Source organism: Aquila chrysaetos, chromosome 20, assembly GCF_900496995.4.
Source record: "Aquila chrysaetos chrysaetos chromosome 20, bAquChr1.4, whole genome shotgun sequence".
NCBI classification, from domain to species: domain Eukaryota; kingdom Metazoa; phylum Chordata; class Aves; order Accipitriformes; family Accipitridae; genus Aquila; species Aquila chrysaetos.
The window spans coordinates 16,565,001-16,580,347 of record NC_044023.1 but is presented as its reverse complement, the minus strand read 5'-3'; the positions used below and the strand labels follow the sequence as shown (position 1 = coordinate 16,580,347).

The 15,347-nt window shown below is 46.6% G+C and overlaps 1 protein-coding gene across 1 annotated transcript in view; it reads right to left on the bottom strand.

Annotated features, from left to right (window-relative positions):
* The window catches only part of SYNPR (synaptoporin), a 111,996-nt gene that overhangs the window by 24,707 nt on the left and 71,942 nt on the right, over nucleotides 1-15,347 (bottom strand). Inside the window, exon 3 of the mRNA XM_030043729.2 lies at nucleotides 5,331-5,455. Coding sequence (XP_029899589.1) covers nucleotides 5,331-5,455 — 125 coding nt within the window. The remainder of the gene's footprint in view (nucleotides 1-5,330; nucleotides 5,456-15,347) is intronic.

Sequence of the window (15,347 nt, the reverse complement as noted above, 5' to 3'; positions counted from 1 at the left end):
ATCGCATGCAGATGAGGCGTACACTTTAAAGGATGCTCAATGGGAATGTCTTTATTCAAACGAGATGCTTATAGAGTGAATGAAAAGCTCCCATAAAATACAATTTCCTTTTCCTTCAGAAGCAAGGATTACTTCAAGAGACAGTTTTAGTAGCACACTGGAAAGATACTAATAGGTGATTTAAAATAAAATGGAAAACAACATTTGTTTTGCTTGCTGCTGTGATACAAAGATGTGCACAGACATATTCTTTCATCAGGCTTTCACGTTAGCACCACCAGGCAATCCCATTCTGTCCCACTAGTAACTATGGCTCAATTCTCCTAACACCTATGCACATACTTACCTTAACCATTGGCTTAGGTAAGACTGTGTTTAAAATTTAATCATGGGATCCTCTGGGGCAATATTTTCCAAGTAGCTTACAGGATGAATGCCACAAGAAAAAGCAAGATATACTCCAAATGAATTCCCATGCAGCATTTAACTTGGGGATACCCTGCGTATGTAGGCTGGCCTAAAGCACCTCCAAAAGCTAAAGGCAAAGAGATTTTAGTTCAGGATCTGCCTGCGGACTTCACAGACAGCACACTTGGGGATTGTATTGAAATGCTCCTCCCTCGCCATCGCACCGCAGACCTGTGCAGCCCAACCCCTCCGCTGCTGGTGCTCACCCCTGCCCTGGGCAGCATCGCCCTACAGCCAGGGTCTGAGCAAGGCATTCCTCCCTTGGTCGGGCAGGGATTTGCAGAAGTGAGATAACCACAGTGCAGCAGGTGATGGTATTATAGCAGATAATATCTCTGGCTGACAGTGTGCTGCCTGTCTGTGCAGCGCAGCATCACGAGAGAGCTTCTGCTGCAAATGCTTCTCTGATGCAAAGTTTCATTTAAATCAGTAGCTGAAGAAGCCCGAAGATTTCAGTGCAACTCTGCCAGTTACAAGAAAAACATTAAGTTTGTGACATTGAACAATTATGTAGCAAAAGTCTTCAGTACAGACTCAGTAAGTCAAGCCTGACAACTGAGCTGGCAACCAAAAAAAATTGCTTTTAGGAGGATTGATTAAAAAGCACCTTAAAACGATGAGTACCAGCAACAAATATGTGCACAGTAGGTGTACTATTCAACCACTTACTATCAAAGTAAAACCAATGAACAGCAAAGTACATGATAAAAATGTTGCTGGGATCAGAAGAAAATAATAAAAATAAACAAATAGGACCTTCACCAGGACCCTTAATACAGAAACAAATCTTGCTTCAGGGCACTTGGATGAGTGACAAATCTAATCTGAAAGGGTGATGGACCGCGAGAGTAACAAATAATTCCAAGATGCTGATTTTTTTTTTCCCCTGCTCAAAGAATCATTACTGGGGTGAGAGTCAAGCTGATGAACTTCCTAATGTGTGCCAAATTTGCAACAGATAACTGTACCTAGCACAGATCCTACTGCTGAGAAAAACTGCTAGCGTGGGACCAGAGAAGTTTTTTCCATATTTGAACTTGTAAAGCTTTTGAAATACATATACAGGTATCCAGAAGAAAGGCTGAGTTGTGCTTTAAAGCACGAAGAGGTGAAGAAATCCTTTGTGATGAAACTAGAATCAGGCAGAAGAAATGAGAGGGAAACTTCGGGTGATTATTTGAAACGGCCTTACAAATATCAGCTTGGACACGGACGAGTCTGGCAGGATACGTAGAAAAGTGTGGCAGAGCTCCAGGAGATGCTGCTGGGGGTTATTAGGGTTTGGACTACAGGTTTCTTTGCACATTACAGGGTGGCTACAGGGTCACGGATGTGGGTTGCAGGAAGCTTAAATGAATCGGTGTGGTTGTAGATGGAAAAGCATCCACCTCCCCTCTTATTCCCGGAGAGATGGTGGAACCAGATTTGGGTTCAATTACTCAGCAGTCACACTGGAGAGACTCCTCGGCGGTTGCTGCACCCCAGTAACGCAAACCCAGCGCAGGAGCCCCGGCACGGGGTACACTTAGAGAGGGAACGGCTCTGCCTCCCCACGCTAGCCCCGCACAGGTACCCACCACACGGGCTTTTCTCTGAAGGGATCACTTCTCCTGGCTGTGCGTAAGCACCACTTCACCAGTTTACTTTGATGGTTTTTGCCAGTGATTAATGTACTTACCTGTACTTCCTCACTTCCCCCTTTTCAAAGGGCAAATGAATCCAGGTCCAGAATTAAACTGGGAAAAGAATGTGATTCTGGCAGAAATGAGAAGCAACCACCTTATGCAGGGCATTTCTCTGGGGGTTTTTTTGGTGCTCCACAAGTTCCTGCTGCCAGAGTTACAACAGCAGTAAGATAATGCAGGAGCCAAGCACAACTATGATCTTACAGTAACTTTAAACTAATATTAATTCTTTCTTGATTTTTTTAACTGTACCCTTCAAAACTCCCTGTCTGGTGGAACTAATGGTTTCTCTTGAATTCATTTACATTGTTTGTTAGAGACTTTTGCAGCTTGTAGGCTGGGGCTGAGAAAAACTTCATTAAGAGGGTATGGAGATGCTCTTTGGTTTGCAGGAGCATCTGGAGCTACCTGCTGTGGAGTGCAATGCTTCCTCAGTACATTGACGACTGGCCTGGGGCTACATGAATCACTGGTTTGAAGTCAGCTTGGCAATTGGTATGTTTTAATCACATCACACATCCGCAGACCCCATCAGCGCTGGTTTTGCTCCCCTGCATCCTCCCTTTCTTTATCTAAGGTGATGGGCCCCAGAAGCACATGGTCACCAGTGCGAGGCCCTGCCTTTCAGTCTGGAAAACTCCCTCCTCGTTCTGATCTTGCTTTAACGGGAACATTTCCAGGCTCCTTCAATCTCATTTCCAAAACATCCGCGTCCTCTTGCTTTGCCAAGCTGTCCTGTTGAACCTTGCAATTTTGTTTACTTACTTAAAACTCTTGACACTTAGTCATCAACTAGCCAAGGTCTAGCAGTTCAAATTCTAGGAGAAAACAAAACCTCAGACTCACAGCAACAGGAATGAAAGCAGCTGGTAGCACAGCTGCATGGCTTTCTTCACTTCAAGGCATGCTGGAAGGGGCAGCTCATAAAAAGCAGCACTCAGGTATTCGACTGCTTCAGTGTCATTGCTGACAGCCACAACCGCACCATGGTGTCAGATGCTCGGCAGCATCTCTCCTTCCACCTACATCTCCCCCAGCTGTCAGCCAATAATCAGAACGGTGAAGGCATTTGAAAGGAAAATGCCACGTGAATATGGACTTATTCAGACCTGGATGCCAGACAACTAGCGGGAAATTCATCCTACCTACACAAAGCCTACATGCCCATGCACGCAGACGAGCTTCAGGGTCACAGTCTTGATGAGGGAACCTGAACTTAAAATGTGCCTGCTTTTTCCAGGGGTACCCACTGCTCTCATATGAGATGTTACCTTTCCCAACTAATCTCACTTCTGTTTTTAGAGCATCCCCTTTCCATTCTGTGGAAGGAGCACTGGAGAGAAAAGCAAATTCAGGAGGAAGTCACAGGAATATTTCAATAAAACAGTAAAACGACACCAAGTTCTGCAGGTAGCACTGGGTCAGATTTTCCAGGCACACATCTGCTACCCCACGTAGTCTGTACATCTTTGGACACTTTTTCCATGTGCCTCAGGTTTGCACGCAAAGTTCCAAATTGCACAAAAACTAAGTATCTTCATGCTTCTCCCAAAACACCAGTTGGCTAAGAGTCATCTCCCTTCTCACCTGCAAATTACAGGTATATTTACCCCATGCGGCCAGCCATCCCACTGTACATGCCATACGCCCTATCTGTGCATGCTGAGCACACCCATCCACAGCTGGGAGCCACACAGGCAGTTCAAGGGCCACCTACAGCCTCGGTTGGATTCCTTCGGCAAATAAACCCTATTTGCATCATCTTTCCAACATGCTGGAATGTTACAGTTACCCAGCAATTATTTCCAGTTTTCTAATAAGCAAGACTGTGGGAAATTGCAGATCCAGCCACTTCCTTCTGGAAGCGATGGTCAACGTGCCTGGTAAAACAGCAGGAGATACTTGCTGGCTACTTCTCCCCATGTCATTAACTTTTTACATAAAGTACTACTTTATAATCATGCAAACTAAAAGCACTTTACTGTAGGGTGTATTCTGTAATGAATGCTGGAGAAATGACCTATTTGGAAGTGAATCACATTACAAATTCACATAACTCAATTTTCAGGACCCATCTCATGCATACTAAGCCAAAATGAAAGAAAATGCAGACAAGTTCAAGACAAAAAGTAAACATTTGTAATACCAGGAAATGTGCCCCTTTAGAGTTATAAACGTGTGTCAAGAAAGAACAACAGTTCAAGGAATCAAATTCAGTTTCCAGTGTTTGGAAGTTGCTATATTTTAGAACATGTTACAGAAGTAGATGCTATTACATCTGATCTGTGCATAGCAATCATAAGCAAAACAGCATGTGATTTCCCAAGGAAGCAAAATAATTTTTAGAGTCATAGCGTACTAGACATGAGATTGGATTATGCATTCTTTTCTTCATCATCTCAATTCCTTAAAGAAATCACTTATACAGAAGTGAAAGGTTTCTAGAGTGGACTTGACATCTTTAAAAACAGAAGACTGTGGATGTTCTTTTGAAGCAGGGTCCTAAATGGCATGAACATTTTTTCTTTATATATACATAGTTAACCTCACTACAGCTTTCAGATGTACTTAAACAACATAAAATCTGTTTTCCTAAGTCTCTAGGTTCCAAGGTTTAAAGTATTCAGGCACCAAGAGATGCAGACAGGCAATTAGTAGAATTTTCAAAAGCATTTCAGAATTATGGTTCAAACTTGTTTTGTCTTTTGCTTCCCCTTCCCCACGGAGTAGCTCTTCCAGACCCTTGCTACTCCCAACGGTTTGGAATCCTCCCTCATTTCCAGCTTAGTTAATGGCTACACTACAGTTAATGGATTCTTTATCCCCATTTTTTTCTTGGGGTGTGTTTGTTCTTTTTCCTCACCTGCCATTTTCCACTCCCTGAGCTGTCCTGGCCTTTACAGGGCTCTGCGTGCCCGCAGCTGCTCTCTTCTCCTTTGCTGAGCTCCCATTCCCCAGCCGTTCCCGCAGCCCCACCTACACCAGGTCCAGCCAGATTCATTCCTCCTGCACACTCAGAGCCTAAACAACATCGTGAGGAGAATCCAGGAGCCCCAGACCGGTGCTTAATCAAGAGCTGCTATAAAAGATGGGAAACCCCACCGAAAACGGGCTTCGCATCAGCCCCCGAATGCCTGCCTCCCTGCGAACGAACCGCCGCGAGCCAAACGGGGTTACCTGAAGGGGTAGGCAAAGGCTATGTCAATGTTGAGGTCACTCTCTGACTTGTTTGCACAGTCCACACTGAGGCGCAGTCCTCCAGAGTACCCACCGCATGTTGCAAATGCAAAGATTGCAAAAAGCTGTCAAAAACAAACAACATTTTTATTTTATTTCGTTTCAGCAACCACCACAAGCAGATCCATGCAGCAGCTCTCGCTGCAGCACCGGCCCCCTCGGGTCAGGTTATCCATCACTCCGTGCATTCAAAGCATTGCCATACATTACTCCTGCGCCCTTCCTGAAAGCAAATACAAAGAACCACAAAACGTGAAGCTCTGCTGCCACGCGTAGACAGAGACATCACCGTTTGTCTGTGCCAGGCACCTCAGCCCTCCCCTCCTGTCTTGAACCCCATTTGGGATTCGCAACCCAGGCAGCTATTTAAATCACCCCACTGACAGGCAAGCTTGGACAAGAAGAGAAGCATGAATATTGACTGAGCATAATGACTCAGTCTTAACCCAGATAAAACACTGGCAGCAGTATTTATATGGAACAACCAGGAGTAGCAATAGTAGACCAAGACAGTTCACGTGGCTGCCATCCATTACATGGCAAAACACAGAATCGTGCTGCCTCTCTTCCATTTTTGGAAAAAAAAAACCCACAATAATTTTTTTATTACTTTTACTACCATAACCCAAGACAGATATAGAGGTGCAGTAAACTGACACTCAGCAAAACAGAAAAAAAATAATCAAGATTTAGGATAAGCTCAGGCAAACCGGACAGGAACAAAGAGCTTGGGTGGTTCTGATGCAAACCCATATCACATCTTAATCCTCCAGAAGTAAAAGGTGAAGGAGGGCACGTGCAGGCCAGAGACACATCAGCATTTATATTTATATCCAGGGTTCAAACAGAGGAATTGGAAGCAGGCACAGGTGTCTTAAAACATCATTGATGTAGGCTTCCTTGGAAGACCCTGAGCAGAAGCGGGGACAGTTTATTTATGCAGTTGTAATTTAAATGAAAGGACAGGTTAGGTTTTGTTGATTGTAGCACTATAGTTCTGAAGTAACTCCATCAGCTTTAACAGAGTTACTCTGAGATCTACAGTGGGGCAGATATGGGAAATGACAAGTAAATGCCTGATCCTAGTCACAATTAAATAAGCTAAAAGTCAGCAATCCAGAGGAAACAAACAGTGCACACACCTGGAAAAGAAAACATGTTCTTGAACACTGAAAAATTATACAGCAAACAGATGTAATAGCAAAATAAAGACTGAATGATTCAGTAAAAGCAATACAGAAATATAATAAAGAGAAAAAAAAACCACCTGTCCTCACTGCACAAGGCTCTGCAAAACATGTCATTAATCTTAGTTCTCCCAATTCACAGCATGAGCAAAGCCAGGCATTTCAGCAGCCTCCTTGGACTTCAGCTTTGCATGTGCATCTTTTCCCCAGACACTGCCAGGTTACAGGGTGACTCCTGAGCATTGGGGTGGGAGAGTCTTCCCGGCTGCAAGGTGATGTGCTGAGCACGATGGAGCACAGAGAATAACAGGAGAATAATGCAAGTTGCCACCCTGCTACTCACTTCCAATATGACCAGGGCATATCACCGAGGATAGATTTGCAAAGGTATTTAGGTGCCCAGTGATAAAGAAAGTTGATAAAAACTTTGACTGAATGAATTCTTCATGCTGAGTTCGCTGAAAAATAGAAAGCTGAACTTTACCGTGAATTGACTTGTTAAGTATGTGCCATGAAATAGATGTTTCTACTATAATTTGAAGAGTGTTCCTTCATCCTAAATGAGCCACTTCCTCTGTAAATACAAGAAGTTTCTGCCTTTACATGTAGCACAGCACTGAAAATGAGTATTAATCATCTCAGTTTAATTTGTGAGGTGATGTCAGAAAACAATATATTAAGGAGAACAGCAGAGATTAGTGCTGACCTGCTTTCTGGCCTAATTAATGGAGTTGCAAATGCAAGTGTTTTGCAGATATATAGGGAGGCACAAAGATTAATGCAGTGATATATAAAGAGGGAACTGAAAGGCTGCAGCATGAGAGAGACCTGCCATAAAGGAAGAGCCATCACCTCTCAGCTACAGCTCTCAGCATGGGCACAAGCAGAGGAAAGATATGCCATTGAAATCAATCTCCTTTAATCAAGTATTGGAAATCAGTATAAATGTGTGCCACCATGTTTATTCACCAAGGCCATGAAGCCATGCCCAGAAACACAGCTCAGGCTATTCCTTCTCAGAAAGGATCCCCTCCAGAGTTCCTAGTTTTTCCTCTCCCCTACTGAGAGCATCTCTGACAGCAGACTCAGGCACCTGAAGTCTCAGTCCCTCAGACAGTTCAGATCTAGCCTTTACTCACCCTTTAGCCCCAAGCCGAGCTCTTAACCAGAAGCTTTTCAGATGCTTTCACTCATTCAGCAAACCCTTCAGCCTCCTTCCTCCCCAGCCACAGCCCACCAGCGCTGCCCACCACTTTCCATCCTTACTCAGCCCACACTCTGCTACAAGCACCCAGGCAGCATCCCCAAGGCAGGTGGGAAAGGGAAAAGGACCCAGCTGGAGATTTTTATACCAAACTTCAGCAAGTCCTCAGCCAACCCGAGCTTGGCTCTCTGCCGTGGCTGGATCAGATGCTGCTGACGGCTGGGATCGCCCAGCTGCCAGTAACGCCCGGCCAGTCCCCACAGCTGTGTGCCGAGGCCACGCAGCACCTTTTGGAAGCATATTTACGTTTTGCATTGAAGGAGAGCAGGGTGAGGGTTGTAAATCAGTGGCATTTCCCTGGGGTATCTTGGCCAAGCAGCAGGCATAATTCTCCTCTCGCCCAAGCAACTTTCTCCTCCCACCTCTGGATTTTTCCTCTTTTTTTATCCCCCCTCCAAGTTTTGCTGCTTTATGTTGTCAGTGGAGCGCCTGGTGCAATAAGCCAAGATTTACTCATTGTGTTTTGTGCACACTGTAATTCTGTGGCAGTTGCAGGAATGCTGTAAACACCACTGTATTTTATTATAGCAGGATTTGTGTAAATGGCAGTTGTAAACCCCATAATGGGAGCTTTATGGGCCAGATTCAATAAAACCTCCATCTGCGAGATAATTTTATTGAATCTGGCCTCTCTGAAATTGAAAAGTTTATGGAGAAAGGGAAAGCGTTTTCCTATGTTCCTATTTACTCTTTGCCTATAAATCCACACTCAGCGCTAGTCCCATCTGCACTGTGCATGCATATTGCTTTTCCCCTTCATATTAGATAAATCTCCCCAGCACAGTTACCTCTGGTTATCACATAGCTGCTGCCTCTCAAGGCTCAGCCCTGACGGTCACTGCTGCGTCTGCCTTCCCCGGAGGAGCAGCAGTCGGGAGAAACACGGTGCGCTCGAGGCAACAAATCTTTGCTGCCGTGGCTGTGCCGGGCTGCTCCTGGCCCCTGCGCACCCCGTCCCTCCTGCGACAGCGATGCTATGGGCAGGTCGGTGCCTTCGCGCCCGCCTGGACCCTTGCAGGGAAATGGAAAATGCCTGTCCCCAACCTGGACCGATGGTCCACGTTCCATGCGAGATAACACCCCGAGCAAGCATCCCGCTCGTTCAATACGCGCTATCGAAGCAGTTACCAACCCCCCCGATGAGGCCACAGACTGAAGGGAGGGGGTGGAAGGGACATTATTTGTGCTCCCCGGCATGGATCGGAGCAATGCACGTCTCCCGTCTCCAGTCCAGCCTGCCTGGAAGATCACCCTTCTTCCACGTGGTTTCAGACACATCTCTAACAAGGCAGCGCATCTCCGAAGTTCGCAATGCCTTTCTGTATGGTGATTAACACCCCATCCCCTGCTCCTGTTATGGGATATTCCCTCTACGACCTTGCAGCCTTGGCCTGCGCTACTAGTATGTTTTTGTAAGGAAGTCAGGTAAATCCCATAGTTTAACTTAATGAACAGAAATTATATTTATTCTGGTATCGTGCAATAATAAACAGCCCTCACTGTCAGGTCAGATTAGCATGTTTTAAAGATCAGTTGGCTCCTTAACACTTTGAGAAAAAATAGCAATATAATTTCCAGCAGGGCACGTGCTCCTCACACCAGCTCAGGGCAGAAAAATGTTCATCAGCTGATTCACAGGATCAGCTGGAAGCCCTCCTTCTTCCGATGCCAGGCTTCAACGCGATGGCAGTGGATCCTCTAATTCAGTATTCAGGAGCTGTTATTTATCCAGACTCCAGACTCAAGGCTGGTCCCCTCGTTTTCCAGCCCAGCCGTTCTCAGTGGCCGGGGGCTCGGGGTGTGCGATGCCCCGGGGGAGCTGAAGTCCCAGCCGTGCATTAGACAGTTGGCAGCGCCTCAGCGCGCGACCCTGGACATCACTCATCCTACCGTGGAAAGGAAAAATGGGATGATTTCCCATCGCTTCTCCACTTCTCCACGTTTGGCTTTCCGACAATTCCCCTCAATGCCTGCTGAGCGACAGGCTCGCTGTGCGCACCAGAAGACAGAATGGCTCCTGACAAGGCGAGTTAAAAGGCTTATGTAGAGCATGTTACAGCTAAAACATCCCGTTAGGAAGATAACACTGTCATTTAAAATTGATGAAACTTTTATATAAGACACTTGCTTTTTCCAGGAGCACGACTGCCCCATGCAGCAGCCTTTGGCAGCTCGCTGGCAGACGAGAAAGAGCCACTCTGGGGATGCATCCCAAATCCATGCTGGCGCAATGGGGAGATCCTCGCTCTGCCTGAGGGCTCCTCAGTGACTCCTCCAGGATGGCGAGATCTTAAAAAGAAACTGTGTCTGTCTTGCCTGGAGCTGTGGTGGCCAAAAACAGGCTGCGAGGGACATGAAGCTCACTACGTGGGTTGGTCTTCAACAATTTTACTTGGGGTTGAGGGAGGAAAATGGGAATGAACCTGCTGGACGCTTTCCCAGCAAGGTCTCCCTGGCTCCCCACTCCTGCCCTAACACTGGAAAGCCAAGGGAAACCCCGACACTGTTAAAGAGCAACCTGAAATATTTGAAACGCCTACTCTTTTATTAGGCATTTCACACATTCAAAGTGTTTTACAAAGACATATTTTTCCGGCATCATTTCTGGATGTAAGGCTTCCCTTTCTCCTGATCGCCATAATAAAGAGACTGCAAAACGTTTGCCAAACGTTATACTGCTTTACACTTTCTGCCGCTCACTGTGGCCAACAGCACACGTGAGAGCAGGGAGGGAGCGAGCCGCTCCGAGGGCCCCGGAGACGTCCCCCCCCCCGCCAGCATCGCTCACCCAGCAGAGCGTCTTGTTAAAACTGAGATTATTTATTTATAGAGCAGAACCAGTAATTGAACATTATTATTAAGACTGTAAAGGGAAGGTTCAAAGGCACTAAATGACTGTACGGGAAAACATTTACTGCAGAGCTGATGGCCCAAAATATGTCACCAGTGAAGGATTAGGAAGCACTCTCTCCTCCAGGTCTCTGCCTGTTTCTTTTTTAAAATCTGGCATTTTTCCTGCACGGATCTGAGCTGCAGACTTCCTGGAATCACTTCTCCTACATACAAGCCTTTGTGCACTGGAGATTATCAGATTATTGACTTTGGGATTCCTAATTATATCAACTTGACTGGTTGATGAATTGGAGGTGGATAGCATCGCAGCCAACGCAGCACTGGGGGGGTAGGCGATGACTAGCAGGAGTCATTTTCCTCCAACAGCTATACAGGGAGAAAGCTGAAATATATTCTGTTCCTGCTGAGAAATAAACCCTAAAGCAATCGTTCACTAATTGCTGGGATTTAGTGTGTCCCCTTAAAAATAAACAGCAGCATTGCAAAGAACGATCCCATGCCTGCCCAGACCTGGTCTGCAAGGAGCGGAAAGCCCAGGGATGAGGGAACATCTCGGAGTTTGGGGCTTGAAGAACCACATATGCCCCGCCTGGGGAACATTGTACGCCTGCCCAAACATCGACCTCAGCGGTGCCTCAGTTTTAGCACACCGCTGAAGGACCACTCAAGTGACCGTCCCACACCAGGAGGCACTTGCAGACCACGGGCACCTCCAGTATGTGGTGGCAGCTGGGAAGGGGCTTTTGGTGGAGCTGAGGACATACAACCTGTCTAGATCTCACACAAAGCACCTCATAGCTTTCACTTGGCTCCCAGACTTAACGTTTCCACCAAAGGGGAATGGAAATGCAACTACAGTTGCGTTGGAGGAAAATCCTTCCATCAACAATTTTGTATGGCTTTACACCGAGCTAAGCAAATGAAGGCCCTTTCTTACGCATGCCGTGTGGCAAGTACGGCTCTTGCTGGAAAACCCGGAGTTCTCCAGCAGCCCCCGAGGCCGGCGGGACCCACGCAGCGCGAGCCGCCACGTCCCCAGCCACTGCCACCCACCTGGAGGGGACCAACCCGCTCCAGGACCTCCCCGCTTGGCTGAGGTCTTCGCCGGGGCATTTCCAGCAGCAAACCCCTGTTTGGCATTTTAGGGCACCCCGCAGAGAGCCGCCCTCGATGCCGCCGGCTGGACGGAAAGACCTGACCCCGCAGTGGGCAGGAAAGTTGCAGCATCCTCTGTTTAAAGCACAGCATTTAATTTAATGCTTCGCATTTTTAAAGCAAAAAAAATATACTTAATTCGACTCCTAATGGAAAGATTTATGGAAATGAAATTGGGGTATTTTTAGTGAGTAAAGATCATGTTATAATAATTTGGTTCTACAATACTTTAATCCCAAGGAGACAATTTTCTCTCTTTTTCTTTGAAGAAAATCTTTATCTTTTTTATTCATCTTCCATTGATTATTCTAAAAATCCCATTTAGCTCCACCACATAATGGTATGGTAGTCTTTTCTCATTATATTTTAATAGAATAAAACCCAACTGTATATGAGAGGATTAGATAGCCATTCGTTGAGGTAAAGAACATTGTTCCTCCAGATGGCCAGACAGAATCTGTGTAATGCCTTTCCTATTTATTAAGTTCAAAATGTAATGCAAGCTGATGAGATGTGTTTCATCCAGTATTTAATGGGTCAGCCATAAAGTTGAAAGCTAATGCTAAGGTTGGCAGCATGCATGGAAGAGTTAACAAGCAGAAAATAAAGACATATTTAGAGCGTCTCTTCTTGGACTCTGTGAAATGAAAAGTTGTCAGAGGACAAAGCTACTTACACAAGCAGGGCAGAGATGCTAAGCTCTTCCAGCCCCTCTAACCATTTGTCAAAGGTTTGAGATAATTGAAGACGTTTACAAGGACCTGAGGTTTGGGGTTTTTTATTTATTGTATAAATTGCTTTCTGCACGTGGACATTGACAGATTGGCAACGAGTCTTCCATGAAACAAAATACACCAATACTTGCTGCAGACAGATTTACAGGTACCTGGGGTAATTACTGGGTGTACACCGCCTCATTCGGGATGTATCACAGAGCAGTACTTTTGCTGCATTTACAGCCTGCAGCCCTTTCTCCCCCACGGCTATAGAGCAGTCTGGAAGCTACAGCTCTTCCCCTGCAGTCTCCACAACTCCACGTTTGTACCCTCTTCTTTTAAGGAGGTGGGAGCACAAGTTGGACAGATTTGTTTAGATTTGTACATACGATCCCTGAATAACTCATGTTGTGACATATATCACTTCAGCAGAGACACGCACGCCTTTTTGGGCCTGAAAACTTTTCCAGTCCTAGACTGCCGGTAAAAAAGACAACTGTGGTGGTCTCTACCAGGATCCACACTGCAACAGTGCCCAGAGCGTCGCAAGTGCCAGCCCAGGAGAGCGGCCGCCCCCGGGCTGGGTCCCCTTCCTCTTGCCCATGCCAGGCGTCCCCCCGCGTGCCCATATCATCTCATGAGCTGCTTTGGCATCAACCACCTGTGACGACCACAGGGAAAAAGCAAGGAAAGCCATGGTCAGGTAAAGGAGAGGTTTTCTAACAGGTGATGTTAATTCTTATTCTATTAACAGGTAAGGTTCAGCAACCCAGCAAACACGCAGGTTCATGCATAAATGTAATTTGGTTCCTGCTCCCTCTTGAAAACACAGGTTTTGTGCAGGCTTTACAGGCTGATTATATGGGATTTATTGTGTAACAAGTGTAAACATTTAATTATAAAATAAAAAAGGTTGGACGGTTGCTCGTTTCCTTGCTCACTTGGTGGATGTAAAAGCATCTGGGTTCAAAATGGCCCACGATCTAACAGAAATGCATACAGAGCATGATCCAAGTTATTACTAAGTAGGATTTACTCCCTCTAATAAACACAGGGATTTACATTATGGCTGAGTGATATCCACACATGGGAAGCACTCTGAGAAGGGAAAGTGCCCCTGGACCTAACGTCGCTAAACCCCTGAGGGTCGATACAGCCTCAGGGGCTCAACGATGACCAAGACCACACCGTATCTCCTCCGCCGCAGGATCGGATGGCAGGGCACCGCAAACCCAGCTTGCAAAAGCAGCGCTGTACACAATGCGCATACCGTCTGCCCCTGGGCTGGGATAAGGCACCTCTCCCAGCTGGGAAGCCCAGCCCCATCCCCAGCAACCCCAGCATCACCACCAGGCACTGCTGGGTGGGTCGAGGCCCCTGGTAGCACCGTCTGATGGCTGCTGAAACTGCCTCCTTATCTAATTTGCGTCTTTGTTCTTTCCATTAGCTTCAGCTCCTCTTTCCCAGCACTACCTGGCAGACCTGGGCTCCGGCGGAGCATTTTCCAGCTCTGATGACAGATGCACTCAGCAGAAACGAGGGGTGGGAGCACTCCTCTGCCCAGAAAATGCTCCGGCAGCTCGGTCCCCGCTGCGCAGCACAGCGTGGGGGCTGCAACAAAACCCTCCCTGGGTCAGCATCGGCTGAAAATGATTATTACAGGAAAGGCTCCTGTCCTTCAATCACGCTGTATTATTTATGACCTAACGATTGCCCATTGACTAGCAGGGATTATGCGTTCTCTAAGATGTTTCTGGGTGAATGAAAGGGCATTAACCTCATTATTATCACGTTCGTGCTCATCAGAGGCCATTAGTAGCTTCCTCTCAGCTCCCCGTGCTGCTGTGTAGCTATTTGGTGTCATCTGCCGCCTCCCCACTCACCCCCACCCGCCCCGCACCCACGCATGCCTGCATTCGGCTCTGTCTCCTTTCTCAAGCAGATTTAAGGAAATGGGTGAAAATTATTTAGCTCGGGAAGGAATCCAGAAAACCCTTGGGATTAATAATCTGGCGCAACAGCCTTGTCCCGCGAGAATTTGAGACCGCTTTCAAATTGCGAAGCAATGGGGCCTCCAATCCTCCTTCCACACCCAGAAGCACTCTTTCAGACGATGTCTGGCCATTTTTTTCCTTTTTTTCAGCCCCACAACACTCATATGAGCAGGACCACTGGGAACCAAGGCTCTGCTTTTGGCAAAGCATGGCTAGTTTTCTAGGCAGTAAGTCTGCAAAGCCCTCCAGGGACCACCCAGCCCTGGCCACTGAGGCCCATTAAGGGTGTCCTTCGTTAATCCAACCATCGCAGATGTCCCCTTCTTGCTCCAGACGCAGCCTCGCCGTGGTACGATGGAAGATGGCTCGAGCCCTCCGTCCCAGAGCTCTGCCTGGTGTCCCGTGCAGGTGGGACCCAAACGTGGGACACGTTGGCTCATCTGAAACCAGTTTTGGATGGAAAATTCCACTGGACCTGGCTCCGACCACAGCACCCGCCTCTGTGTAAAAGGCTGGAAGAAGAATTTGCTCCTGGCTAACTATCAGCCCACATGGTAAAAATAATTTCTTTTCTAATAATTAAAATGATGGGCTATAAATGAACGTTTGCTTTGCTGAGCGCTGGGAATTCACAGGGAACATTTTGAGCAAGAAACATTTTTAAAATTAAAACCCCTCTTTCCTCTTCTTTTCCTCCACTCCTCTTACGCTCTGTCCCCAGAGATGGCATTGCTCTCCTTCCCCACACTTAATCATCAAAAGCAACACCTAAACATGAATATTTTTAG